Source organism: Passer domesticus, chromosome 3 (assembly GCF_036417665.1).
Source record: "Passer domesticus isolate bPasDom1 chromosome 3, bPasDom1.hap1, whole genome shotgun sequence".
NCBI classification, from domain to species: domain Eukaryota; kingdom Metazoa; phylum Chordata; class Aves; order Passeriformes; family Passeridae; genus Passer; species Passer domesticus.
Window position 1 is genome coordinate 6234357 of NC_087476.1, and position 27384 is coordinate 6261740.

Genomic DNA, 27384 nt, shown 5'->3' on the forward strand with positions numbered 1-27384 from the left:
TGGTTAAATACCTATATTTTCAGATGCAAAGCTTCCACTCCTTCCATTTGCTTCTCAACCAGCCTTCAAATTACAGTGTTGAGATCTCCCAAAGCACAGCAACATAGATATTTCACCTCAAATAGAATTTGTTTACTCAATCATAGGTGTCTTAAAACAGGAGATTATTAAAAGAATCTTTTTGTTGCTTGTTTAGTTTAGCTATAAAAGCAAAAGCAGCCTGAGAGAAGATGCAGCTGTGAAAAAAAAAAAAAAAGGCACCTTTGTAGAAAGAAAATATGTGCAAAAGGGAATTACTATGACAACTGGCAGAAATGGAGACAAAAAGGATTGGCTGGTTTAGCCCCAAAACTTCTGAGGTTGTCTAAGCCTAAACTGATTTTTAAAAGAGCCAAATGCATGAATGACTACTAATGGACAATGCTGGCACAAAAGCAAGGATGTTTTAGCTGCACATAAATCAAGGTAATTTGGAAATTAAAGTGTCAAACCTTTAGAGCAGTGACATTGTGAAACAGCTTTCCATAATTAATAATAATAGTAATAGTTTCTAAATAGACTGATCACTTTGTGAATGAAGTATGGCATGATGAGGCTGTCTGCAACAGAATACTCAATTTTATGTCCCAAAAAATCACATCCAGTCTTATGAATTTCTTTTTCAGATTACCTAGAATCCCCAAAGATACCATCTTGGTCATTGTGCAGATTTCTACCTTTCTGTGCCTCATCTTTTATAAACATATAAGGAGGAAGATAACGGTCTTTCTCTCAGAAGATGTGTTCTCGAGTTTTACTTCATTAACACCTGCATGGAGCCTGCAACAGAAAATCAATTCACTTGTAAATCAAAACCCTGGTTTTGAGCACTGCTGGATGTACTGAAACCAGACCTGTACAGTGACAAATTCACTTCCCAGCTACCCCTGAGCACACGTCATTGGAACGTCATCAATGTCACTGATATCTTGCATTATCAGAGACGTACCAACAGTACAAATTCACCTACAATTGTTTCATTAATTGATATGAAAAAGATCATCTAGAGATCTAAATATAAAAATCATACCTTCAGATGACAAATAAATGACTCATTTTAGAGTGACACACTTCCTCCTTTTCTTCTGCTACAGAAGGCAGTTTCATACAGGTTCATAACATTTTCCACCAAAAAAAAGTGGTAAATATTTTTTATATTGCCACAAATACATAAAAATATTTATATGTCTCTTTTCAGCCACAAACAAAGTTATGAGAAGTCATTGAATAATTCTAAATTAACTAGTAAATACAGTGGCACAACAGTGAAAAACTTCCCTTCAATGCAGGGTCTTATGACCCAAAGAAACAAAGAATTTTTATTTTCTGAATTAAAATCTTAAGCTGTGTTTGAAGCAGTATCTAGGAATTCAAATTTAGTATGTTCAATTAGCTTTTTTCTTCTACTGTGGTGTCTGAAATAAAATGTAATTTTAAAACAAATACAGTTGAAAGACACATATATGGGTATTGCTGTTAAAAAAATGATAAGATTTGACTGAAGTTAAAGAAGAGTGCTGGATCTCAGTCTTGGAAAGATGATAAAATGTATTAGATAATTTTTTCTGGTTAATTTAGACAGTAAGTGAACAGCAAAGTGTCCAACATTGCACTGTTTGATCACTATTGCACTTCAGTTGTTGCTGAGTGGGGACACTGAAACAAAAAGGGAAATTAAGTAGTCTGAAAAAAGAAATTAAACAATCCAACATTTGCTTCCAGATGTCCATTACCAGAATTCACTTCTAGTCTAATCTAGTCATCCAAGATTTGTATTTAAACTGTCACTGGTGATATTCAGTTTGTTTAACTTCAGGTGACCAGGCCATTGTTTTCAGTGAAAGTTCATGGCTTGATGCAGTTGCCTAAGCCTCGATATCCAGCAGCATTTGGAAGGAGAGCTGAGGAAATCCATAAACATATATGAGACAGGATCTGTGGGACACTCCAGAGGCCAGGAAAGAAGCCTTTAGACATCTAAACCAGCAGGGGATGCCCGTGGCTGGAAAACTGAATTAGGTCCTGCTCCATAGCATGAACGGCATCGACCTATCAAGGAACCTCCCTCTACAGGTGGTGCTTGCACTTGGCCACAGGAATTAACATCCCATCATGCTAGTTCAGATAGCTTTTTGTTGCAAAAAGAGCCTAGACACCCTGCAGAGGTGTAGTTAATGGCTTACAGAGGCACCTTCATTTGGATGAGCCAAATCCAACCCTTGATATCTAAAGAAAACAAAGAGCAGAGCAGAAATGCTTCTTTCCTTTTGCAAACTCCAAAATAGTTGACATATTATCATTACCTGTTGCTCTGCAGGGATTATGCATTGTTTTGCAATTGTAAAATCTTAGTCTCAGTAGAGCTGATCTTTAGGTACTTCTAAAATAACCAATTTGGAATAATACAAATTGCTCTGTTTTGGATAGGATCCATTTAACAGGTGACAATAATGCTACACAGATAAGTTTTCAAGGCCAGCAAGAAGTAATCAATTCACAAATCCAAACATTTTTCACTCCAAAACTGTAGGTGCTGGGATGTTTCAAAAGAAAAAAACAGTCCATGCTGGGATAAGACCCTTATTTTCAGAACATCAAAGAGGGTATCACAAGATGAAATATATATGAGGAAAAATAAATGAGTAAATAAATCCTCTTTTAATTTTCTCTCAGTGTGACTTACATTATTTACATTGTGTTTGCCATTGCTGCAATCACTGTGCAGGGACAATTTCCTAGGTCTGTATTTTGAAGCTGTTGCTATGCTGTTGTACCCGGACACCGCTGTGGCTGGAGCCGCGCACTGGGGGGGACACGGGAGCGCCAGCTCAAAATTGATTCACAGATCTTTCAGATCTTTCCACAGGTGTCTGAGTGAGGCACAGACTCAACAAGGGTTGGAAGCAAGACCTTTTACCCTTTGTATCCAAAAGATTAAGGAAACTGCTCTGCCCTGCTACTGAAACACACGTTCTGCTCGTGACTGATAGCTGGGGGACTGGGTGTTATCTGTAGCGGAACGGCCGTCACCAATCTTTTCACACACATACACACAGAGTACTTTGGCTAGGCATAAATCCAGCTGTGAAGAGACTCACAGCACAGTTTTCCTCCTCAGAAATAAGGGTTAGTAGCTATTAGGTTTATATGTGAAGACTTCAGAGATTACCAGTCTGCTGTACATGACAGGGTGGAGGAGGGAGCCATAAAGCCACGCTGGGTCTGCACAGTGCTGTGGAGGTGTTAGAGGTGTATCCCTACTGTCTGAGCTAGCAGGGCAAAAGCACTGGTGAGGGTGTCCCTCACACTGGATTTATGTCAGAGCAGTTCTCTGACTCCCAAACCATGCTGTTTTCAGTGAAGGGTGATCAGAGTCTGATCACACCAGTAAGAGAAACCTAAATGCTGTACAAGTCAAATGGCAGCTGCAAGCTGTGCAGTGCTACTGAATTACACCTGCTTGCAAATGGGTGAGACTGTTACTGAAGCATTTATTGGGAAAACACCAGGGCTGGAGGAAACATATAAATGTTAAAGGATTCAAAAATACGTTAAAATAGAGCAGATAAGTGTTCTGACTAGAGAGTTGGATAAATTATGAATTAAAGTGGTGCTTGCTGTAGTAATTTTTATTAGCACTGCTATTTGCACTACCTGTACCTCCAAACTGGAGCCTAAGGATTATATAAATTAACTGGAGAAAGACTGGAAAAGGTCATAAAAATGACCCCTAAAACAAAACAAAACCAAACAAACAACAAAAAAAACCAACAACAAACAAACAAAAAAAAACCAAACAACAAAAAAAACCAAACCAAACCACTCAACATTTAGAAATGATGACTCAAGCTTGAAGGCAAGCTGAAGGACTTGTTTAGTTCAAGAAAGCAAAGACTGAAGGAAATTTGATCTGTGTCTTCTATATATATAAAGGTCTGTCTATTAAAAAGAAAAACAGCATAATTCAGAGGAATAGAATTTTACTAAAGGAAAATATTGTCTCAGGACAATAATTAAGCATTGAGACTAATTAGTATAGGTGCTGAATGGGCATCACTGAGTGTTCCCAAAGAAGCATGTGTTAGAGACAGTCTAGATAAGACTGAGAGCAGAAGAACACATCACTTGGTATTCCAAAATTGTATTTCTATATTAATGGTACTTGTAACCTATCTCAAGCTTTTTGCAGGAATAAACAACCATTTCATTTTAATTATCAAAACAGGTATCACATTAGGATATTAGCTCCCCATGAGTCATTTCCTGCTGTGTACATGTCAACTTCAGCATCTTGGTCTGTAAATCTGCCAAGACTGGAAGATTCTGAAAATAGTTCTTGGATCTTTTCCTTGTTCAGGTTGCTCAGTTAACACTATTTAAAAAGTGGATTATGAATCACTTAACCTTTTTCTAAGCTTATGATTAAGACCAAAATAATAGTTGCTTACTTCCATTAGATTTATTATTTATAACATTTTTAAAGGCTAAAATGTTATAAAAGACAAACTACTATAATTTTGTGTACATATGGAGAGTTACAGCTGCCACCTGGCTTCAGCCTGAATTTATCTTTCTACCTGCTAACCTTGTGCAGAAGATATTGCTGAACACCAGCCTCATGTGCTGTATTGGAGTCAATCAGAAGACAAACTGGTTTCCATTGCTAGGAGGTATCTGGACACCCAGTTATGCTGACAAATATCTAACAACCCAAAACTGCAAATACAGCTGTTTTCCTTTCTAAATGATGAGTGTAGTAAGAAATGCTCAGCTCTGCTCAGCGAAACACCAGTCTAACCACTAACTTCTGACTGGACATCCATGTGGTTCCGCTCTCTTCAAATTACACATGCTTAAAATTAGATTTGTCCTGTGACTTCATGTTCTGACCAATTAATACATATTCCTAAACAGAATTTTCTCAACAGAATGCTTCATAAAACAAGAGAAAAGCCAACTCATTAGGAAGAAGTGTGATTTTCCCAGTGACACAATGAGTCTCACTGTCCCTGTGAGAAACATGATCTATCATTCACAACAGTTCAGCTCAGCTTGGGGAGTCAGTAGGGAACTAGCACAGAGTTAGTTGTGCCACCAAGCTGGAGTCCTCAGACTTTCCTGGCTTGGAAATCAGAGAACCACAGAATCACAGAATTGGTAAGGTTTGAAAAGACATTTAAGATCAGTTCCAGCTGTCAACCAGTACCACCACCATGTTCACCATTAAACCAGATCCTCAAGTGCCACATCCACATGTCCCCAGGGATGGTGACTCCACTTCCCGGAGCAGTCTGTTCCAGTGCCTGACAACCCTCTCCATGAAAAAAAATTAAATTCCTAATATCCAACCTAAACCTCCACTAGCACAACTTAAGGAATTCTCTCTCATCCTGTCACTCATTAAGGGGGAACAGAGACCAACCCCTACTTGGCCCCACCCTCCTTTCAGGGAGTTTGGAAAGCAAGAGACCCTCAGCTGCTCCTCATCAGACTTGTGCTCCAGAGCCTTCCCCAGCTCTCTTCCCTTCTCTGGGCATGCCCCAGCCCCTCAGTTTATTTTATTTCATGAGGGGCCCAGAACTGAGCCCAGGATTTGAGGTGTGGCCTCAGCCATGCCCAGCACAGGGGACAGTCCCTGCCCTGGCCCTGCTGCCACACCATGGCTGGTACAGCCCAGGTGCCTTTGGCCTTCTTGCCCACCTGGGCACAGCTGGCTCATGTTCAGCTGCTGTCACCAGCACCCCCAGGTTCTTTTCCAGCTTTCCACACACTCTTCTCACAGCCTCCAGCACTGCAGTAGTTGTGACCCAAGTGCAGGACTCAGCACTTCAAATGAGGGAGTGGGAAACATCTTGTTGGAAAAACAAAAATGTCCTTTATTTTCCAGCTCCCAGCTTCATGAAATTTTACAGAAGGATACCATGATTACAAACAGAAACAGCTAAATGCATAGGTTGTGATTCTTAAATATCAGCACTGGTATCCACTAAAAGGACAGGAGGCACAAATTCAGATACACAAAATTCCATTTAAAACATAGTTTTACCATGAGGGTAGGACATTAGAATGGTTGCACAGAGAAGTTGTGGTTTCTTCATCTTTGGTAATATTGAAAACCAAACATGACCCTGAGCAAGCTGTTGTAGGTGATCTTGCTCTGAGCAAGGAGTTGGATGAGGTGATCTCCAGAGATGCTCTCCAGCATCCCTAACTCTGTTACTCCAGTGCAGTGATCCAACAGGTGCAGGCTGATGATGCTAAACCACAGTATAACATTGGTATTTTTGCCTAACACAAGGTATTTATTGCTTAGGGTAAAGAATTACCTTCCTTCTTTTGGGAGCCATGTTCCTATGGCACAAATGAGTACAGAGAGGCTATAATCTGCAGTCAGTCTCAGGTCATCAAAAAACCAGAAAGGCAATAATTTTCTTCTGAAAAGAAAATTGGAGGACTGGTGTTTAAATAACAACTTAAGGTTCAGGAAAACAAAAAAGTTAAAATTTTCAAAGAAACCCAAACCTTCAGAACAAAGATCCTGCTCAACAGGAAAATACAGTGTACAGGTGAGAAGGCTGGACCTTGGAGCTATGATTGGGTCAGGCTGTCCTGTGCACTCAGTGACACAGCCTGTGTGCCAGTCATATTTCTGTTCAAATTGCAAAGGCTTTTGTTTGAATAAATGACAGAGTTATTGAAAAGGCATTAAGGTGGCTGTGACAAGCCTGGACGTGCTGCATTCACACAAACAGATTCATGTTCTTACATGCTGCATTCTGCTGTTAAAGGCACAGGGAATTCCTTTTTTACCTTATGGCACATCCTGAAATAGCCCACTGACATGACATAGTTACCAAGTACTGATAATCAGTGAAAAATTAGTTAAAGTAATGTAAACATTTTCTTTGTTTCTAAAGAATGGACTACTGTAAACATTATCCATCCAGCTGCACTGTGAGTTAGATACCATTTCATCTTCCCACTTTCTCTGGTGTTCAGTCCTCTGACATTCACGTTTCCAGTCATTCACAGAGATTTATTAGGTCTACAAGCAAAGGGAGGAATAAATAATGGCAGAACTGTCATGATCACTATTGTCCTACAGCACCAGGTCCTGCTGTCACTGTTAGTGTGTGCAGAAAAGTGCAAACCCAGATGAACCCAATTTTAGAGCAACACTGGCCTCAGGTGGACTAGAGACCATGTGAGAAGGGAACCATCTATGAGTAATATTTATTGACACAACTGAGATATTTGTTCCATGTGCAAGAAGCCACAGACCTCAGGGATTTAACTACTCTTGTTATATATTATTCTATGACCTTCCATTTTACAGGCTGACTTTTGCTATCTAGATAACTAAAGAGAGTAAAGCTGGATCTGCACTCCATGGAGTTACTGCTTTATTACCTTGATACCAGAAAGACAGAAAATCAAAAAGCCAAAAGCTAAACATCATCATGTTCCCAGGAGTAAAACACTGTAACAGGAGTTCAGTTCAGTCACCTACCCAGCAGCACCCAGTGCCCTGCCCACTGGGCACAGCATGGATCACCTGAGAGCCTCATGTCCCAATCTTTCATCCAGGTGGGGACATCTTGGGGCTCAAGGACATCTCAAAGACACCAGGCAGTCACATTTCCAAAGTGAAGAGAGCACAGTTTGCCTTTCTCTCTGGAGTAGCTGATAAGAACCTTTATGGGATAATCAACTACTCTGCACAACAAAAGCAAGGAAAACGACTTCCTCAGACCTTGTCCCTTGACAGCTCTATTCAAAATACCTCTCTACTCACTTTTGCATATTAACACAAACAACTCTGCTTGAATGGGAACATCTGCACACATTTCTTATTTTATCCATAGAAAAAGAAGACATTGCTATTTTGAAATAAGAGGAATGTGAAAGAATAAGGAAATTAAAGAGATTAATTTAAAGCCCAAGTACAGGTTGCTAACACCATGTAGTTGCTAACCAACAAAATGTACTCAATTGCTGCAACTTTTAACACTTACATGGGACTACATGCAGAAATATAAAATAGAACTAATGTCACAGCTCTTACTTTGACCTATAGCCAAAATATTTTTAGTAATGACCATGATCCAGTAACAGAAATAGGACAGGTGCAGTTTCAGGGAGTCATTTAACCAAATAATGACTGCTGAAAACACTTTTCATTATGTGTTGTGACAAAATCTCTTCTCCAGCTTCCAAAGCCCCCATGGAACTGAGAAACAGATTTTGATGATATTATTTATGTTGAAAACTGACAAACTTCATGAGGCTTCTCTTGAAATAACAGAACATTATAATCATGGTGTATTGTTCTATTCAAGGTACACAAGATCTTGAACATTTTTATGTAGTTAAAAAGAAGGAACTGTCAGGCCTGTGTTTCAGCCTAATAAATGTTGAGTGAGGTTAACTATAAGTGTGTTTATGAAGGGAATCGTAGTGTTTATTCAAGAACACAGGTGTTTATAGTTTTGAAACCTAAATAATGCTTTTTAAGGCATCAGAAGGTGTGAAAGTCCTCTCAGTAATTCATACCTAACTGGAAATTAATGAAAATGCATGTTTAAATTGTCACAGAAATACCTAAATCTAAATATTGAAAGAAAGAAAAACTTCTTTCAGAGATGAGCATTATTTAAACTATATATTCAGTTTTCTTCATAGCATTCACAGCTATTACTTCTGAGCTCTCAGCTACTAGATAGTGAAGTGCAGGGATAGCTGAACTAGCCCGAGTAAGTAGTAGCAGCCTAGCTGTAACAGCAGGGAGATTTCCCAGAATAAATGAATTGCAGCAACAATCAGAATACCTGCACCCTACTTCCACTTGAATGAAGAAATCCCAGGCACTTCCACACAACACAAATCACTTCTTTCTCTGCCTAAAGATGCAAGAGGTAAGTGAAGAGATTGGCTCCCTGAAGCAGAGTTGGGAGCAAAGCAGTGGGTAGCTGTGTTTCACTGATTTGGAGGATACACATATTAATTTGGGGTTTAAAAGTAGGGTATACTTAGGAACACCCAGGTTCTTACCTTTACAAAAACAGAAATCTCCAAATCTTCCTGGAAGTTGTTTGTTTCTCCTAAGTTACTGTTAAGGGGAAACTTGAGGGAAGTTGAAGAGTTGGTAAAAGTGCTCTGTCTCTGACGAAACTGGAAATCTGGAGGAAAATGCAGGTTGCTCTCAAACATTGTGCCCTCTACATCTTTATCTTCCAGAGTTGGGCTCATCACATCCATCTGCTGCTGTGGGTAGTCTTCTTCAGCACCATGGTGAGATGAAGAATCATCTTCTCCATCACTTCCATGCTGGGAGGCCACAGAATTATTACAGCTATCTTCTGAGTTCTCCTTGCTGCCATCCATGTTTTCTGGGGTATTAGTGATGGAAAAAGGGGATGCTGAATCTTCATGGACATGATCAAAAAGATCACCCCCTTTATTTTCCTCAGAATCTGAAACCTCAGAGACAGTGGTGTCGTTAGCATTTTGATTGATGTCAGTGAAGACTGGATCTTCCATGGCTGCTGGCTGGTGAGCTTTGCCTGCCTTCTGGTACCTTACAGACTACAATTAAAGTGAGATGTTGACAGACAAGGCTCCTCAGGAGGAAGCAGGGTCTGTGGTGTACTTTCTGAATGCTCAGCTACACATGGCAGATCTCCAACAATCATTTACTGAGAGCCTTGAATCAACAACTGCACTTCCACCGAAGTTAAAAGGCTGTCTCACTTTTAACCCCTTTGTCGATCTGACTCCTGGGAAATGTATCTCAGGAGCTGTAATCAGCTGTTCCTCCAGATATTGCCTGGATAAGTATAGCAAAAACCAGCTGAAGAACCTATCAGTACTAGAAAGCTACAGTAAAAAAAATAAGTCTTCTTACATAGGAAGTCGAAAATAGTTGTACTGGAAATCTTATCTATGTAAAGAGGTAGAAATGCAGACTTCGCCCACTCACTCGTATTTTCACAAAATATGAGTGAGTTTTTTCACAAAAACTTCAAGGAAAAGCAAGGCAAAACAGCCTCAATAATACAAGCAATCATCTACAACATTTTAGTGGTTACTTCCAAAATCATCAACAACTGAAGATCATTTATGAAAAAACTACAAAAAAATATAAAGAGTGAGGTAAATTTTACCTCTTTCCAACATTGCCTCTCATTCACTTTGGGGGCCACACATTTCACATTTGTCATTGTCCTCCTCTGATCTATAAACTAGGGCCAAAACTGTAAAAGCTCTCATGAGCTGCCCTGGGAATATAGGAAAGAAAGCAATGGAGAAGTATTAATCATAATTACATATATATAATGCATCAATTAATTATAAACACATTTCAGTTATGTATCACCATGTTGTAAGACATACACTGTAGAAATCTAGTTTGCCACCTTGTGTATGCAGTTCCTTTTCTCTAATGAACAAGAGACACACCAAACTGCACAGAACCTAAAGTGGGTGAATACTGCCAGCTTTAGCAAAGAATTAACTGCCCTTATAGAGACAGATACACATTCCAGAGCAACTGAATTCAACAGAGCTGAAACTTCTGGAAGATCCAAACCTGCAGTTATCAGATTATTATAAAGTCACCAATCTATTAAAGTCATGAGAACTTCAAGCCTTATTGACTAAAGACTTTTGATCTCCATGTTTACTGCATCTGGATTACATAGATTATTACATTAATTCTTATAAACTAGTTGTATTTAATCTTTTGGAGTTGAGTTAAAAGGAAAATAAAGGTGTTTTCCCCTAACCCATCCTTGTAACTTCCTGAGTGGTAACTGCCACAGCCAGGTTAGATTTCTTAAAGAAATAAAGAAGTGAAAGAGAAAGTTGGCAATTCAAGCCATTCCAGGCAGAACAAGAAGGGAACACAAGCTGTTTCACAGTGCAGGATAGCAGGTGCAGCCTGCCTGGGATTTATGACTGTAGTTAACTGCCATTACTCTTATATTAGGAAGTTTAGAGTACCACTGAAGTTAAATATCAAAAACAAAGCAATATTTCATCTTACTTAAACTTAGGGCTCCTAGATAACCAGAAAAGTGCCAAGATCATGGTCACAACCAAGTTTAATTGCTGTGATTGTACAGTACAAAGATGCAGGCAAGTATCAGAGATCAATGAGATCTCTTAACTCACGAGGGCATTTCTGGCCTGCTGCATCTCAAGTACTTCAAGGATACATTACCCATTACCAAGGCCTAATTTCAACACTTACTACCCCCACATTCCTGTCTGACACAAGTGGTCCATCACCAAACAGGACAAAGCACATCTCTTTATATCAGCTGTATGTAACTCAGCCACAATTCCTCACTAAATCCTGGAAATCCTAACTCGGAGATCCTGAAACATATGCTGCATAATCTGTCTTGCAAACTTCTAGCACTCAAGACCAAGGTTAATGATAAGACCAATTTAAAATCATGAACTTAAATTACTGAAGTTTCAGAAACTTCAGAAAAGCAATAAAACAGCTGGTAAGTTTTAGAAATTCAACTTATTTTAGGACTACTTTTCACTTCTAAGAAAACACTTGGATTTCTTCATATTTTGTAGAAAGACAGATGTATTTCTGCCTGGGTCTGTTCAGCTTTCTCTCAGCATGACTTTGATCAGCAACTCCCACTGATCTTCAACCCCTTCTTGCAGAGTGCTTGCAGGATTAAACTCGCTGGGATCATAAAAACTCTCTCCTTAATAACTTGCCTGGCAAACAGTTTGAGGGGAAAAAAAGAACACAGAAATATGCATGACACAAAACAAAGAACAAAGTCCAGTTGTAGTCCAGTCCATGCTTTTTTTTTCCCTCCACCAAGACAACATTTGCAGGATGCAGCAGCACCTGCTGGAGGGTTTAAAATATCACAAGTAAAACAAGGAGTAAGAGCATAAGGTGAGTATAATTTAAAAATACATACAGTTGATGTGGGTTTCTTTGTTGTGAGTTTTCCAAGTTCTTCTTTCCTCTGCTACCCTCCAAGAGCAACGAAAAGTATCATTAAGTGTCCAGTGAAATGGGACTTTTCACCTGTACAGAAGTGAGAGGGAAGAGGTTGTATGGGGCAGGAAAGCAAAAAAAAAAAAAAAAAAGGTCTCAGCACAACTAAAGCCCTCTGAGTAACAGTCCCACCCTAAAGCCATGAGAGTGCAAGATTACAAAACAGAGATAACCAATTTCAGCCATTCCCTGAATTCCTCTGCTCCCAAATCTAGAAGGTGTTGAGTTAATTTGGAAGTTAGTAACACAATACCTTCTTCTGCTAATTCTGTAATCCAGGTTGTGTCACTGACCATCTGGACCCATGTGAGCCATTGGTAATGCTGGTCACTGGCTCTGCAGAAACACAAAGAAGCACAAAAAACATCAGCAGAAAAGTTCATGAAAGGACAAAGAACATGAGCTATAGAACTCCTTATTTTCAAGAGAAACTTGTTTTTTACTTTATGACTGAATTTCTGATTCTACTTCAACTTTATTCTTTTTAAAGGAAGACATACCAGAATCAACATGACTACAAATCCAGTTAGCATACTTAGACACAAGTTACAGTTTTGTAACTGTTCAGCACTTGGAATAAGGAAATCACTGATTCTTTCTACAGTCCAGTGGGCAGTGATGAGAACCTCAAAGTACATAATAGAAAAATATGGAAATAATTGTATCAAAAGGAGATGAAGATGGTCTCTAATACAGCCCAGTTATCAGAGCTCCCTACAACAGATGTGTCTGTTTAGACAGCAAGGCTGGTATACATCTACATTTAGAGGCCCACAAATGGACATCAAAACTGAGGCTAGGAACCCAGATCACTGCCTGGCTCACTCTGCAGAGACACACAGAGCTCAGTTCAGGAGCTCAAACATACAGAGACATTTACTGGTATTTAAGTTGTTTGCTTAGAGCAACTTGATTTATCTGAAGGATAAGGGCAATGGCACACTCAGACTGCTGAAGCTACCACTGAAACTTCAGCAGCTCACCCTGAAACCCCAGCAGAAATCAGCACCTCCACCTTGCACTTATTTTAAAATGACAAGCAGAAGACTGACTTGTAAAGAAATTTCTGCATTGCTAGAGTCAGTTATCCCTCGTCTTCAGAGTGGAAGAGAAGGGTGGGAAGAATGAAGAGTAACATGAATATCACATCCCTAAAGAGAATACCTCCCATATTCTCAGAGATTAAGAATCAAAGGCAAAGCCCCACATTACACTATTTAGTATGGATTCCCAAGACTTCTACCTGGGTACACCTTTACTGAAGCAATAATTTGCACATATTTTAGACATTCCATAATATTGTAAACTTCAGCTCATCCATCAGTGCCACAAATAGCTTTAGTGGTTCACAGCCCTGTTTAGAAATAGAAACCTGCTTTTACAGGAGTTTCTCTGGTCATTTGCAGTTGGATATTCCTATAATTTTAATGGTTTAATAAAAGAGTCCTTCAGTTTTATTTGTTCTCAGTGAAGATACTTGCACAATTTAAGCAAAGAGCCTGTAAATCATTCCTCATAAACTAAAGAAATTAAGGCCCTTCAGTTGCTTGCTGTAAAGTATCTTTTTCCAGACAAAGAGATGCAAAAAAAATCCTGACTGGTTAAAACACTCAGAGTTCCTGGAAACAGCTGAACCTGAAACTGAATGATGACAAAGTTTACCGTTTCTCAGAAACTGAGGAATCTTAGCATCCCAGAGGATCAGACCCTTCATTTGCACTTAAGTGCACTGAAAGAAAATCGTGAATGCTCCTGGCCATTCAGGATGTTGCTTTTACGACAACAACAAAAACCAACAACTTTTTTCCTTCATAAATATTCAAAATTTCCAAAGCTTTGCAACATGTAGTTCAAGGACATCATCAAAACTACACTGTGGGCTCTAGGAGACAGACTGGTCATGGTTTACAGACCTACTAGAAGGGACTTGCAATAAATTCATACCACTTTGTTTTCACTCCTGGCTGCACTCAATACCTGAAGGAAGTCAACCACAAACTCCTGCACCATTTCCAGCCTCAGCTTTTACTTGTGTTGTTAGCAGCAACCCATCTCTACACAGACCATCAACCTTAATCCTCTACCCACTGCCAATCCTGCAATAAAAAGCACGAGGACAAGATTTTATCCCACATTTTGTTCCTTTATCTGTATTCTATTTGTACTGCAGTAAGGAGAACAAACACACCAAATAACTATTTCAAATGACAGTGGTTTGGTAAATGTTCAGGATGACACATTTCACACAGGAGTCAGCACACCCTTGAACCAGGCATCCAGAAATCCATCTGTTGTTCTGCTAAAACTGACCTGGATTCTGCAGTCTTGAGGGGCTGGTTCATGAATCCAGGACCCCACTGTGGTAATGGTGATTGACCTTCACCCAGATTTCCTTGGCTGTTGGCTGCATAAAAGGCATATTTAAAGCAAACACACCCATAAATTTCAGTCTTCATTTGACAAACATTTCTCCACTTGGAACCAGACAAACAATAGAAAGCCACTTTGCACAGGACACTCAATTCTCATATTATCAGTAGCTTTTAGTTAAAAATACCAGGAGTCATTGTCAACATATATTTGAAAACCTGCTTTATCTGCTGCAGCACCTAATTGTTCCCAATTTAAATGTTTCAAAGCCCTTTATTTTTGGTCTTCCAGTTCATTTTGTAAAGCTTTACTTGATTTGGTCTTTAAATCCATGTTTAGAAACTCCATTGGAATATCTGAGAGCCTAAGAAATGCCAACATTTTATCTGCCTAACAGCTCCAAGAAAAACATTTTTGTTTGCCTTTAAAATCTGGCATAATTTCAACAACCTTGTTTATCTCTGAAACTAAGCACCCTTGAAAAGCTCAGCAAGCCCGTTTCAAGCCTGTTTGCAGTGGAGGCTCTGGCAACTGAAATAAAGAAGGCAGAGGCACTACAGTCCTCTGTATCACCCTGTCAAACAGCCTTAGGGATCTCCTTCCACATAGTTTGAGAAACAGAAAGGTTAAGAGCCCTTTTTCTTTACAGCCTCCATATACAAGCAATGCTTTGGATTAAATGGGCACTAAAAGCTTAAGGTCTAATAAAGTTTAACAGCTGTTACTTACCCAGCTCTTTTTATGGTTTCATGAAACATCTATTTTTTTCATCTCAATTTTATAAAGATGCGTCAAAACACAGTAAATTACAGGTTAAATGACAGATTTAAAAAAACTACTGAGCAAAAATGGGAAAAAAATGGTGACAGAGGTCTCCATCACATGGATAAAATTAAAAATAAAATTGGGAATACAGGAAATATTTCTTGTTCAAGAAAGTATGCAATACAGGGCAGGGACATCTTCCACTATGCCCATGTTGTTCCAAGCACCTTCCAACCTGACCTTGGACACTTCCAGGGATGGGGCACCCACAGCTTCTCTGGACAACCTGTGCCAGGGCCTCACCACCCTCACAAGAAAGACTTTTTTTCCTAATACCCAATCTAAACTTGCTCTCTTCCAGTTTGAAGCCACTTCCCCTTGTTTTGCCACTCCATGCTCTTGTAAAAAATCCCTCTCCATCTTTCTTGTAGGTACCCTTCAGGTGATGGAAAGCCACAGTTAGGCCACCCCTAAAACTTCTCTTCTCCAGGCTGAACAATCTAAATTAAATTAGTCCAAGTTTAACCCCAAATTTAATTAATACAAATAAAGTAAATTGTTTCACCTCTACAACACTAGAGGGTATGGTTTCTCATCTAAGCGTTGTACTAAACCTAGCAACCCCTGAGAATATTTTGAGGTTGCCTGCTCTTTTCTTTCTGGCACTGACTAATGTTTTTTGAGCTGCAAATACTCAATTGTGCTCCAGCAGTAAATCTGGACAGCTCTGGCAGCATCCAGTGCTTAGAACTGCAGCTTCTAAAGGCAAATGTGGGCTAAAATACAACAGAGAGATCAAGGTGAAGAAAGGCAAACATCTCAGTAGTGCTCAGTTTTACTCCTCTTAATGTAAGTATACATGTAACTCGCCCATTTCTTGTAGGCAAACACTGTAAATGGAACCAAGAGCTGTATTAAACACATTAGATCCATATTGGCTAGACCAGCCCAGAGTTCAGAGCTGCTGTGGTGTGCTGCCTGTATGATGTGTCAAACTGAGCACAACACATTAGGCTGGGCTCGTGAATAAGTGAACACTGCAAATGGTTTTCAAAGCATGTGGGCAAGGGTAAACAAGAGATTACTCACACCTTTCAGGACTGAGCAGCTGAATGAGTGTGCTGCAAAAGTAGGCTGGCAAAAGAGCCTCAGTGCTTAAAAGTTGTCTGTATCTGTACATAAAGTTTTTAACAAGAACTCAATTGTAACTTAATGAAATTGGTCAAAATATTGCACCTGGAGTTCTAGTTCACTCCGTGTAAAAAATATTTTTAAGGCAATGCAACAAAGTAATTTATAAAGGATGTATCCCTCCTCCACATGATCAGCTGTCATGTGTATATTCACAAAGCTGAATTTGTGTAATCAAAAAGAGAGAAAAAAACCACACAAGGACCTTGACTTGAATTTGACATAGCACCTGAGTAGCTGGAGGTGTTTTTTTCCCTCTTTTACAGGCCTGTGTTTTGCCACACCTGCTACATTCCATAAATCAAGGTGAATCAGGGGCGTGTCACTTTATTCAGCCTATTGTACTACATTTTAGAGCCACTCCACAGCTGGCACACACAGGTAGAAAAACCTGCCTAACTCATACATATGTGAAAGCCATTAGGAAGATACAAGCTGAAATCTACAGTGCCTGCAGAATAAGCATCTAGCAGGGTACACAGAATGAAATTGAGATCCACTTCAATCAGTTATGAAGCCATAAGCATGTCTTTTTCTCAGTTTTTAGCATGAAATTTAAAATGGTGATGATTTGTGCTCTGTGCTATTAAAGGATGCTTCATTTCTCTGTTTACACAGCACTGGTCTCATTGTTTTTCAGCACCAGTAACTTAACAGGTTTTGCAGAATTACTAATCCCTTCTCATAATAACAAGGAAAACCATGGGAATGTAAACTATTTGCCTTAATTTATGAAGCAAACTTGCACCAGGACCCAAAACAAATCTCAACTCATTGTAGCACACACTGCTGCAGTGGCACTCAGAGTACATTCAGCAACACCTGACCATTTCCTGCCTGTATTCTGAGTTTTAGGGTAAACTATTTTAATTTTTTTTCCCTACAAGAGACCACAAAAACGTGACGTGTGTGAAAGAATATGAACAGCCAGCTTACAGAGCCGGATGACCAAAAGAGAGATGTAGTCATGGAGGAGTCATGGAGGAGTCGTGCTGACAAGCGCCACTGCCTCGAAAAGGTGACAGCCTGGGGCTGCCGGGCACCTGCACAGGGAATGGGCGTGCTGGGAAAACACAGGGACACTCCCAAGGACGTGTCCCATCGCAGCCTCACCTCACGGTGCCCTTCTGCAACAATGGGAAGCCCAGCAAACAGCCCTAAAGTGAGCTGCATCCCGGTCCCATCCAACACATCCCTGACAAACCCCTGAGCTCCCCGGAAACACCGCATTGCTCTGCTTGAGGGGCTTCATCCCACAGCCCCCATGGCTCCCCTCAGCGCTGCCCCCTTCATCCCGGTGTGTGGCAGCAGGGCCAGGGCAGGGACTGTCCCCTGTGCTGGGCACTGCTGAGGTCACCTCGAGGGCTGTGTCCCGTTCTGGGCCCCTCAGATCAGGAAGGACATTGAGGGGCTGGAGCGGGTCCAGGGAAGGGAACGGAGCTGGGGAAGGCTCTGGAGCACAGGTCTGATGAGGAGCAGCTGAGGGAGCTGGGAAAGGGGCTCAGCCTGGAGAGAAGGAGGCTCAGGGGGGATATTCTGACTCTGCAGAGCCCCCTGACAGGAGGGGACAGCCAGGCGGGGTCGGGCTCTGCTCCCAGGGAACAAGGACAGGACAAGAGGTCATAGTCTCAAACTGCACCACTGGAGGTTTTTAGTTGGACATTAAGAATAATTTATTTACAAAAAGGGTGCTTCAACACTTAGACATTAGAACGGGTTGCCGAGGGAAGCGGTGGAATAACTGCCCCTGGAGGTGTCTAAGGAAAGACTGGACGCGGCACTGAGAGACATGGTCTAGTTGAGAAAGTGGTGATCAGCCATAGGTTAAACACGATAATCTCAGAGCTCTTTTCCATCTAATTGACCCTGGGACACTGGAAGTTCTCCGCTGCCCCCGTAGCCCTCACGGCCCCCTCACAACCCCTCTCACCGCCCGCCCCCCACTTCCCGGACCCCCCCCCCCCCCCCGCCGTTCATCCCAGCCCCCCGCGCCGCAGCCAATCGGATCTCCCGCCAGCGGGCCCGCAGCCAATCACAGCGGGCGGAGGCCGCGCTCCCCGGCGAGCTCCCGCGCCCCCCCTCAAGGCCTGTCAGTTGCCGGTTGGGGCTGCGCAGGCGCCGAGCCCCCACCCGCGCTGCCCCCGGTCACCTCCGGTGCCGCCCGCGCGTCCCGGCCCGAGCAGAGCCGCAGCGGGACCGCGACCGCACCGTGGGGCCCCGGCGGGGACCGGGCTGTCACTGTGGGGACGGTGAGCCCGGCCCGAGTGCGGGTGAGGGACAGGCGCGGGGGAAACCGACGCGGAGCGCCCGGTTGGTCGGCGGTGCCGCGTGTGCGCGCTTTGCCGGCGGCATAACCTCCGCTCTGACCCAGCCGAGCGACTCCAAAAGCTGGCCGGGAGGTTCGGGGGCAGGCGGACTGGTGCTGGTGGTGTTTCTCGGCGGGGCTGCTTTGCGGGGTGTGCCTGGGGCAGAGTTAATTTTTGGTTAGAACGTGCCACTTGTGTATAAAAGCAGCGCTGAGCAGCTGCGGAGCGTTCCGGGGAGCGCTGCGGGTTTGCCTCTCGCTGCGCTGTGGGAAACTCGGGCTCTGCTTTCTAAAGCACCTGGCAGCACCGAAGGGCTGATCTCGCCGCCGCTTGCGCTTCCCGTTTCTTTTTTCCTTTTTTTTTTTTCTTTAAAAGGCGCGTGTCCTCCAAGTCCTCGGTGCTCAGAGATGCCTTAACGCTGTTTTTGACAATCCTTGTAACTTTTGTGAATTCTGCAGACAATTTAATTGCGGGAGACCGAGGCGGGGGCTGGCTTCCCGTGCTTTGAATTCCCGTCACTGCTAAAGCTGCAGCTAACATTAAAGCGCCTTACACCTTTAAAATAAACCTGCCGTTTTAACGAGCTTTTGGGAAAAGGTTGATGTTTAAAATGTTAGGAAGGCAGCTGCTGTGCCTTCTAGAATCACAGTTTGTCTGCACATAAAAGAAGATAAAGGATAAAAGAAATATAAAGGGAAAAATTGCTGGAACGGAGCTCTTCTTGAGAAGCAAATTCACTGCCTGACAACATTGCAGAAGGTTTTGTGAAACCTGGAGCTTCACTTCCTCTTTTCCAAAGACTGAGAGCATCGTTCTGTAGCTTCCTCAACAAAGTGCTTTAGTCACACATAATACATTAAGAGAGGGTCAAAGCTTACAGATTGTACCTGGCACTCATAATCATTAATTCCTTGCTGAGAAATACTTACCTCACAGCTAAGGTTATTAATTTTGGGGTTTTTTTCATAGAGAGAAAAGTGTGGTATAAGATGGACAGGTTTAAATGCTGTTATGATAGATGTAGAGCAGCTTAGAAGGAAAGGAGAAGTTCTGTGTATGGAATGAGCAATAAGTAAATGGGACTGTTGAAAGGCTGAAAAGTCTTCCAGAAACTCTACAGGGTGGAAAGCATAAAAGGAAAATTGACATGAAAAAGAAAAAAAACTACAATTGTAGTAGGATAAAGGCTTCTGACATGAACAGTGACGTGTAATAAGAATTTAGGGCTGCAGAGGACTCTTAAATGTGGGTCTGGAGCTGTTCAAGTGCTTGTGCCTGTGCTTGAACATGAGGAAAAATACTGATTTTCTGTCTTGGAATGTAGAATTGGAATAGGACACACACAACAATGGAGTAACTGATCAAAAGAAAACAATTCTTCCTTTCATTTAGTCTTCAGTGGAAAAAAATCTCACTGCACATTTGTTTTAATATATGAAAAACTGTGACAATATGTGAGAAACCTCTGAAGTCAGTAGGGAAATCCACTGTTGACCTGAGTGGTTGTTTAGACTGGGTGTTTTGAAATTACCCTCTGGAAGGAAGATGTATATAATGTGTAGCTAGTTAAACTGGTCACAGTAGAATTGTTTTGGTTACATGCCTTGTCTATTTAAATTTTTCAGGTGCATCTGATTGCCTGCTGGAAGCACTTCAAAGTCTCCACAATGAGCTTGATGTTGGTGTTATTTTTTGCTGGAATCCTCCTCTGTTGTGCGTGCTCAGCTGGTGACTCGGTACCCAAGTTGCTCCTCGTGTCCTTTGATGGCTTCAGGGCTGATTACTTGGAAACCTACAAACTTCCTCATCTCCAGGAGTTCATTGAGGATGGTGTGCTTGTAAAAGAAGTCATCAATGTTTTTATCACCAAGACCTTCCCAAACCATTACACCATAGTGACAGGTTTATATGAGGAGAGCCATGGCATTGTGGCTAATGACATGTATGATGCAGATGCCAAGAAAAATTTTTCACAGTTCAACGATTCAGATCCCTTCTGGTGGAATGATGCAGTTCCAATTTGGGTGACAAATCAACAGCAGGGAAAGGGAGCAAGCGCTGCTGCAATGTGGCCCGGTAGTGATGTAAAAATCAACAACATGACCCCTCATTTCTTCATGAAATACAACTTCTCTGTGACGTTTGAGGAGAGAGTGGAGAGAATTGTGGAGTGGCTGAACAGCTCTGACCCAGTGGTCAATTTTGCTGTGCTCTACTGGGAAGAACCGGATGCAAGCGGGCACAAGTACGGCCCAGGCGACACCGAGAACATGCACAGAGTGCTGGAAGAAGTGGATAAACATGTTGGTTTCCTTGTGAACAAACTGAAGGCATCGGGCCTGTGGGACACTGTAAATGTCATAATAACAAGTGACCATGGCATGGCCTCCTGTTCTGCAGAGAAGCTGATTGTCCTGGATGAATGCATCGGGCGCAATAACTACACCCTGATAGACAGGACTCCTGTTGCTGCAGTGCTGCCACGGCAGAGTATGTGTGGCTTTGGTTATTTTTTAAGGCATATACTGAGAATTAAATCTTGCTTATCTTGCCTCTAAAAAGTGCAGAGTATGCTAGACTGTTCTAATATTTTGCAAAACTTATGGAGTTCATGTTGCAAAACTCTGACATAAGGAGTAAGCTAAAGAATGATGGTTTGTTTTTATTTGGAAGTTTGTTTTGGCAATCAGTGGGACAAGGAGAGTTTCTTGTCAAATTGCTGTGACTGATAAGGATCACCCTGGTACAGGTGGTTGAGAAAGTAGGTAGTACTTAGTTTGCCTGCTCACCTAATCTATGCAGCTGTGATTTACAGTGAGCATGAAATAAACCCATGTGTTTATTCAGAATAAAAAACCTCATTGTGTAAATTTCCAAGAATCTAGTCCAAACTTTGATCGTTTTACCACTTGAGTGAAACTCAAGATTTTGTACCATGAATTCCATTTTTGTCTCGGAGTAGTCCCCAGCAGGCATGTCTGAAATCATGACATTTCTGGCCTCTCTGTGGCCAGACTAATGAACAAAGTGATTCCTACAAAAAAAAAAAAAAAAGATTACTGCATTGGATAAAATAGTGACTACTTGAGGGGGTGATTGCTTTCTCTTGATTTCTTTGCTTGAATTTTGCCCTTCAAGCCCAGATGGTAAGTTGAGTTGTAGGTCCAAACCCACATCTGGGAGGTGTCTGATTTAAAATGAAAGCAAATTTTGAAATTCACCTCAACCATTGCAACATTTCATAAGGGACATGAAAAAAAAATCCTTTTCTATGTGTTTTTTTTTAAATAATTACTTTGAAATGATGGATCTCAGGTTTAATGACAGATAATTGTAGTAAGCAGGAGTTAATTTCCAGCTGTTTCATGTGCAATATTTTCCTTGGCAGACAAAGAAGATGTGTATAACTTACTCAAAAATTGCAGCAGTCACATGAAGGTTTATCTGAAAGAAGAAATTCCAGACAGATTCCATTATCGCCATCACAAGAGAATCCAGCCCATAATCCTGGTTGCAGATGAAGGCTGGACAATTGTACAGAACGAGTCCCTCTCCAAGTGTAAGTGTGTGTTCCTCTGTGGTTTGTGTGGGTAAACTGCCTTGTTTCTATTCCAGCCAGCTGCAGGATGGTTCTCATTTAGCAAGGGGAGTCCTGGCACTCAGGTTTAGGAATAATGCAGGTTTAGGAATAGTGCAGCATTTTCTAGAACGTTCTCAGCCTGAGGCTGGAGTGTTTAACAGGTGAGGAGGAGATGGGGAATATTCTGTTGGCTGAAACACTTTGTCATGTTTGACTTCATAGTCTGAGTTATCTTAGGCAGATTAGCAGTCTGTCTCAAGCTTTCCTTGGAGTGTGATTTATAAAATACATATTGAGGGGTTAATAAACTGAAACATGCAACATACAACATTTAATGTTGCAGTACATGTTCTAGGGAATGAAAAGAACTGGCAGGGAATACTAAAAATAGTAGGAACACAGCAGCATGTTTGAAAGACAAAACTCAACAGGTGTCACTTCTCAGTGTCTTGCTATGCTGTGCAATTTCTTCCTGCTAGAATGTCAAATTACACATACATATATATGTTTTTGTATGTGCGTGTATATTTCCATGTGTTCCACATGCAGGGTTTTTTGGCAGGCAAGAGGCATGGATAATTTACAGAAAAAATGCAACAGTCACATGAAAGTGACTTTCAAAGAAGAAATTCCAGATAGATTTCCTTGTTTTAATGGTATGAAAATTCAACCTGTAATTCTGGTTGCAGATGAAGGCTCAGTGTGTGTATGTATATGTGTGTTCAGAAAGTGATTGGACAGATTCTTGGTAGGAAAATCCATTAATTGAAATTAAATACAAAAGTACCAACTTCTGGGAAGTTTCTGAACAGCCAACAGCTCGGGCTGGTTGGTCAGGGATATCCCTGCTGGATTCTTCCCTGTACAACTGCTGTTAGACTCAGGGTGTTGAGTGGTGTAAAATCCTGGTTACACCCAGTTTAGCTGATCTTACTGTCTGCCCTTTGCAGAATTAAGTTCAGGTTTTTTCAGTATTTGTATAGAAGTCCTGCTTTTTAATGCAGGATGCATTTATATTTTAATTATGTTGAATTTGGCAGCATGTAGCACAGGTGTTCTCTGATCAGAGTTCTCTTTTTCTTGTTTCTGCTTAGATTCAATTTCATGTACCTAAAAATAGTAAGTGAATATTTATAAGGAACAGCATTGTATCAGCTGAAATAAATCTCATTTCAAATCAATTTTATTTGTGAAGGCTTCCTAGAATCAGGCAGGGGAGGTTTTAGCCTAAAAGCTGGTTTAAGGTTTATTGTCTTCATGGACAAAGTGGCAGCAGAGTGATTGCCAAGTGTACCAGTAACTCCACATACCAGAATCCTACTTCAGAGGTGAAAAACTGGGAACTTAATTGGAGAGGGAACTTGGAGTAGCTCTGTTCAGAACAAACAAGTAGTAAAAGGCAGGGAAAACAATCTAGAAACATGAGTCAAAAACAAACAAGATGTAGTAACAAACAGAATGGTGGAAAACATTAAAAAAGGCTAGTGGAAGCTCACTGCAGTGGTGAGTGTGACATAATCAGTTGGAATCTGGATGTTTTGCATCAGAAGCTTCAGGAATGCACCCAAGGAAACAGTTCTCAGGGATATTCCTCCACTGTTACTGAGAAATGGACTCAAATGCAGTCTACTCAAATACTGTGCTGTGAGGGACTTCTGGCACCTTGGACAGGTTTTTCAGGAATGATATTAGGAAATTTGACAATAGCTGCTCTTTAGCTATTTATAGTCCATCTTAAAAATCTACCACATGTGCAATTCTCCTGACCTTATAGCCACAGAGGTTTTGCTGTGAGCCTGCCAGAGGCACAGTGATCCTTTGTCTTTGGGTTTTGACTCTCTGGGTACCCCTTCAGCTGAAGTACTTCATCTGATAAGCATGACTTGAGGGTATTTAATATGCTTGAACTGAACACTATCAAGGGAAAGGTGCCTGATTTTTAATAATTAAAGTGTGCACTCTGCAAGGAGAGATGACTTTCCAAAATCTAGTAAAAGGAGGAGGAGTAAAAATTTGCATTCTCTTCTACTGACTCATTATGGAATGGCAACCTCCTTTTCAACTTTGGCATGAAGAATGGCAAGGGGAACACTGGAAATGTTAAGCACTGAAAGAAAAAGAGATTAATAGGAGGGAGAACCATGGGGAAAGGCCAGTATGGAAAAAGACTTGTGGGGTTTGGGAGAACAGGGAAGGAACTCTGGCTTCCTTATACAGCTGATCCAACAACTGCTTTTATGCAGTGCATTGACCTTTGGTCAGCACACATGCTTTGGGGGCGGGGGAGACGGGGAAGGGAGCAGTGGCTCTGCAGCAGAGGCCGTGACAGTAACTGTGTGCTCTGCTCTGCAGTGGGGGACCACGGCTATGACAATGCCCTGCCCAGCATGCACCCGTTCCTGGCCGCGCGCGGTCCGGCCTTCCGGCGCGGCTCCAGCCACGGCCGCCTGGACAACGTGGACATCTACCCCATGATGTGCCACGTGCTGGGGCTCGCCCCGCGGCCGCACAACGGCACCTTCGCCAACACCAAGTGCCTGCTGGCTGACCAGTGGTGCATCAGCGTCCCTGAGGCCATCGGGATCGTCATCGGGGTTTTCATGGTGCTCAGCACCTTCACCTGCATCATCATCATCTCCAAGAACAGAGTGGCTCCCTCCCGGCCCTTTGCGCGGCTCCAGTTACAGAGCGATGACGATGATCCTTTGATTGGATAGCGCGGAGGGAGCCTCGCTTCCTACCTTGTGATTTCAGGAGAACAGTTTCAATTTGCACTGGATGGCATTCTTTGTTTGATGCACTTTATCTTTGTAAAATACTGTACAGCCAGATCCTGCTGATTTGTGTGACTAGTGTAATATAAAAATATTTTCATAACCATAGAGAGAACGGGTGGCTTTTTACTGGAAGACATGCTTAACAAAATAAGGATGCTTAGTTTTTCATTCAAGCCTCTGAATGCTTTCAGAAGGAGACTCCAGAGTGTGACTAGCCAGGATAGGCAAAGTGAATTTTAATATTTGTAAATCATAATTGCTTTTTGTATTAAATTAATATTGACTACTTTAGTGTTCTTGCACCTGTGTTGGAAAGAAAAATTTATTGAGAGTTAGGAGCTGGTTTTGTTTAGAGAGTATATTTTGGTGTGCCCTTAAATTTGGGGAAAGAGAAGAACCAAGACTTCTGTTCTACCCCAAGTCAACAATATGACAAGAAATTTCTGAGAAAGAAAATAGAAGTCAGGGATTAAAAAACTGGTGCATATCTCTTCTATTTTGAGCAATAAAATATGTGGTTCATCCCTTTACAAGCCTAGGCAGGTAGTTCTGATATTTCTGGATATGTGTCTCTGGATGATTTAGATCCACAGGTCCACCTGGGATGGCACTACTGCCTTATCTCAAGAAAGTCAGTTTAACTTGGGAGTCTTTGAATTTGAATTACCCAGTTTCATCAGCTGCAGTGTAAAATCACTGCTCCTGAACCCCATCAAATATTTCTCGGGAGTAAATTGTGCTGAAGGTCATCTTGAGATAAAGGTGGTTCTGCCCTTTGTACCAGCTCACGGTTGTCTCTTGAAGGCTGTTTTGCTAAAAAGCAAAAACTGAAAGTTTGATGTGCATGTCATCAAGCAAGGATTTCAAACTCATATTTTAAACCCTGGAAATTTAAAAGAAGAAGTTAGCAGATATTAACTTAAAAAATAAATTATCTGTAATGCTTGAGGTACATAGATGCAAATTCCTGCTGAAGACCAGAGCTAACTGTTCTCTTAATTGAAACTCTTGATTCTTTGTTAATGGTCATGTAGTAACTTGCTATAAAAAACAGTTTGATTGAGAAATCCTTAAATGGTACCTTAACTTTCAGTGAGATGAAATTGTTACTGCTAATCCAAAAAGAGAACTACAGTTATCAAGTCCTTTTCCTACAAGTCTGATGGCTTTAAAAATAAAGTGACAGAGGTACCTGGTAGCAATGGGGTTTCTCTTTCACAGCTTCAGGTTCATTGCAGTTTGATGTTAGCCACAGCCTTTTAGTGATCCAGCAGGGAAGGAGCAGGAACTTTGGAGGGAAGGGGTTACTTTGAACTGCCTACTGGAAAAAATAAACTTGAGTTTTACAAATGTGTGGAAGTTTCAGTAATGTGTGTCTTCCTCTCTAGGGATTCCATTGTACTTGATTAAAAACACAGTCCAAAACCTAACCACTTCTGCCTTTTTTTTTTTCAAACTTCTAATTATTACTTACTACTGTAAATTAATCTGAACTTGAAAGATTTCAGATTAATTGAAAAAGGCTCAGGCCCCTTGAAAAATCTGTGCTGGATTTTAGCCTGTTGATATTCTAGAGCAGTAGCTGGACTGAACACAGAGTCACTTCCTCCTCCTGCCATATTTTAATTAATTAATTACATGCACCAAGAGGTCAGGTTAATGAGTAACTACAATGGGAATGTGTTTCAGGGTAGAACCTAGGCTTAGATAGGCTGTGGAAGGGAGGATGCTTGAATTCCTATGTTGGAGAGAGTTTTGTTAGATTCTGGTAATTTTTCTAATCCAGAGTGGGGTCCTCAGAGGGTCAGTCAGAGAATTGCTGGAGATGCTGTGCATCACCTGCATTTGGAAAGGCTTGACTGAGTGTACCTTTCTGGCAAACATGCTGTCCTCTACTTCTCAGTTTTGGGTTCTTTTCTAGAAGCTAAAACTGATTTTCTCCACTCTGTTCCTTCCCCCCCAGCAGCTGTTACACAGCAAGTGGTCGATGTGCTCTCAGTTCCTCTGTGCATCCCCTCCCAGGCAGGTGGCAAAGTTACCAGCAAAGCCCTGGTGACCAGAACTGTAAATGCTGACTGAAGCAGGATGGCAGAACTCTGACCTGAAAGAGGAATGCTGCTACAGCTGGGGAAATCAAGGGCTAAATGCATTTCTCCTCCTAGCTCTAAGGCAGCCCTTTCTGATGAGAACTGCTACAGGCACTGAGCTGCTGTGAAACCAGTGAGTGGCTGTGTCTGGTGGGAATCCTCATCACCCTCTGTTCCTCCTCCCTTTAGCAAGAAGATGAGACAGTGCTACTGTGGAAAGGGTTTAAAGAGGAAA

The 27384-nt window shown here is 41.5% G+C and overlaps 2 protein-coding genes across 14 annotated transcripts in view; one reads left to right on the forward strand and one right to left on the reverse strand.

Annotated features, from left to right (window-relative positions):
- The window catches only part of CLIC5 (chloride intracellular channel 5), an 86518-nt gene extending 68228 nt beyond the window's left edge, over nucleotides 1-18290 (reverse strand). The window contains exons 1-6 of one of the 7 annotated variants that reach the window (XM_064411691.1): nucleotides 17513-17528; nucleotides 14384-14477; nucleotides 12327-12409; nucleotides 11994-12103; nucleotides 10203-10316; nucleotides 9091-9865 (exon numbers count right to left, since the gene is read on the reverse strand). In XM_064411691.1, the coding sequence (XP_064267761.1) occupies nucleotides 9091-9579 (489 nt within the window). In that variant the 5' untranslated portion in view covers nucleotides 9580-9865; nucleotides 10203-10316; nucleotides 11994-12103; ... (1 more) ...; nucleotides 14384-14477; nucleotides 17513-17528. The other 6 variants (XM_064411695.1, XM_064411696.1, XM_064411692.1 and 3 more) reach the window with 6 other exon arrangements.
- ENPP4 (ectonucleotide pyrophosphatase/phosphodiesterase 4) lies at nucleotides 17844-26492 on the forward strand. Of its 7 annotated transcripts, none has more exons than XM_064411690.1 (4): nucleotides 17844-17862; nucleotides 20331-21195; nucleotides 22094-22264; nucleotides 24638-26492. In XM_064411690.1, the coding sequence occupies exons 2-4, from the start codon at nucleotides 20373-20375 to the stop codon at nucleotides 25000-25002; spliced, it is 1359 nt and encodes a 452-aa protein (XP_064267760.1). In that variant the 5' UTR covers nucleotides 17844-17862; nucleotides 20331-20372; the 3' UTR covers nucleotides 25003-26492. The 7 variants fall into 7 exon arrangements, with proteins under 7 accessions (XP_064267760.1, XP_064267757.1, XP_064267754.1 ...); XM_064411687.1 differs by lacking the exon at nucleotides 17844-17862 and adding an exon at nucleotides 18512-18648; XM_064411684.1 differs by lacking the exon at nucleotides 17844-17862 and adding an exon at nucleotides 18515-18669.
- The last annotated feature ends 892 nt before the right edge of the window (nucleotides 26493-27384 follow it).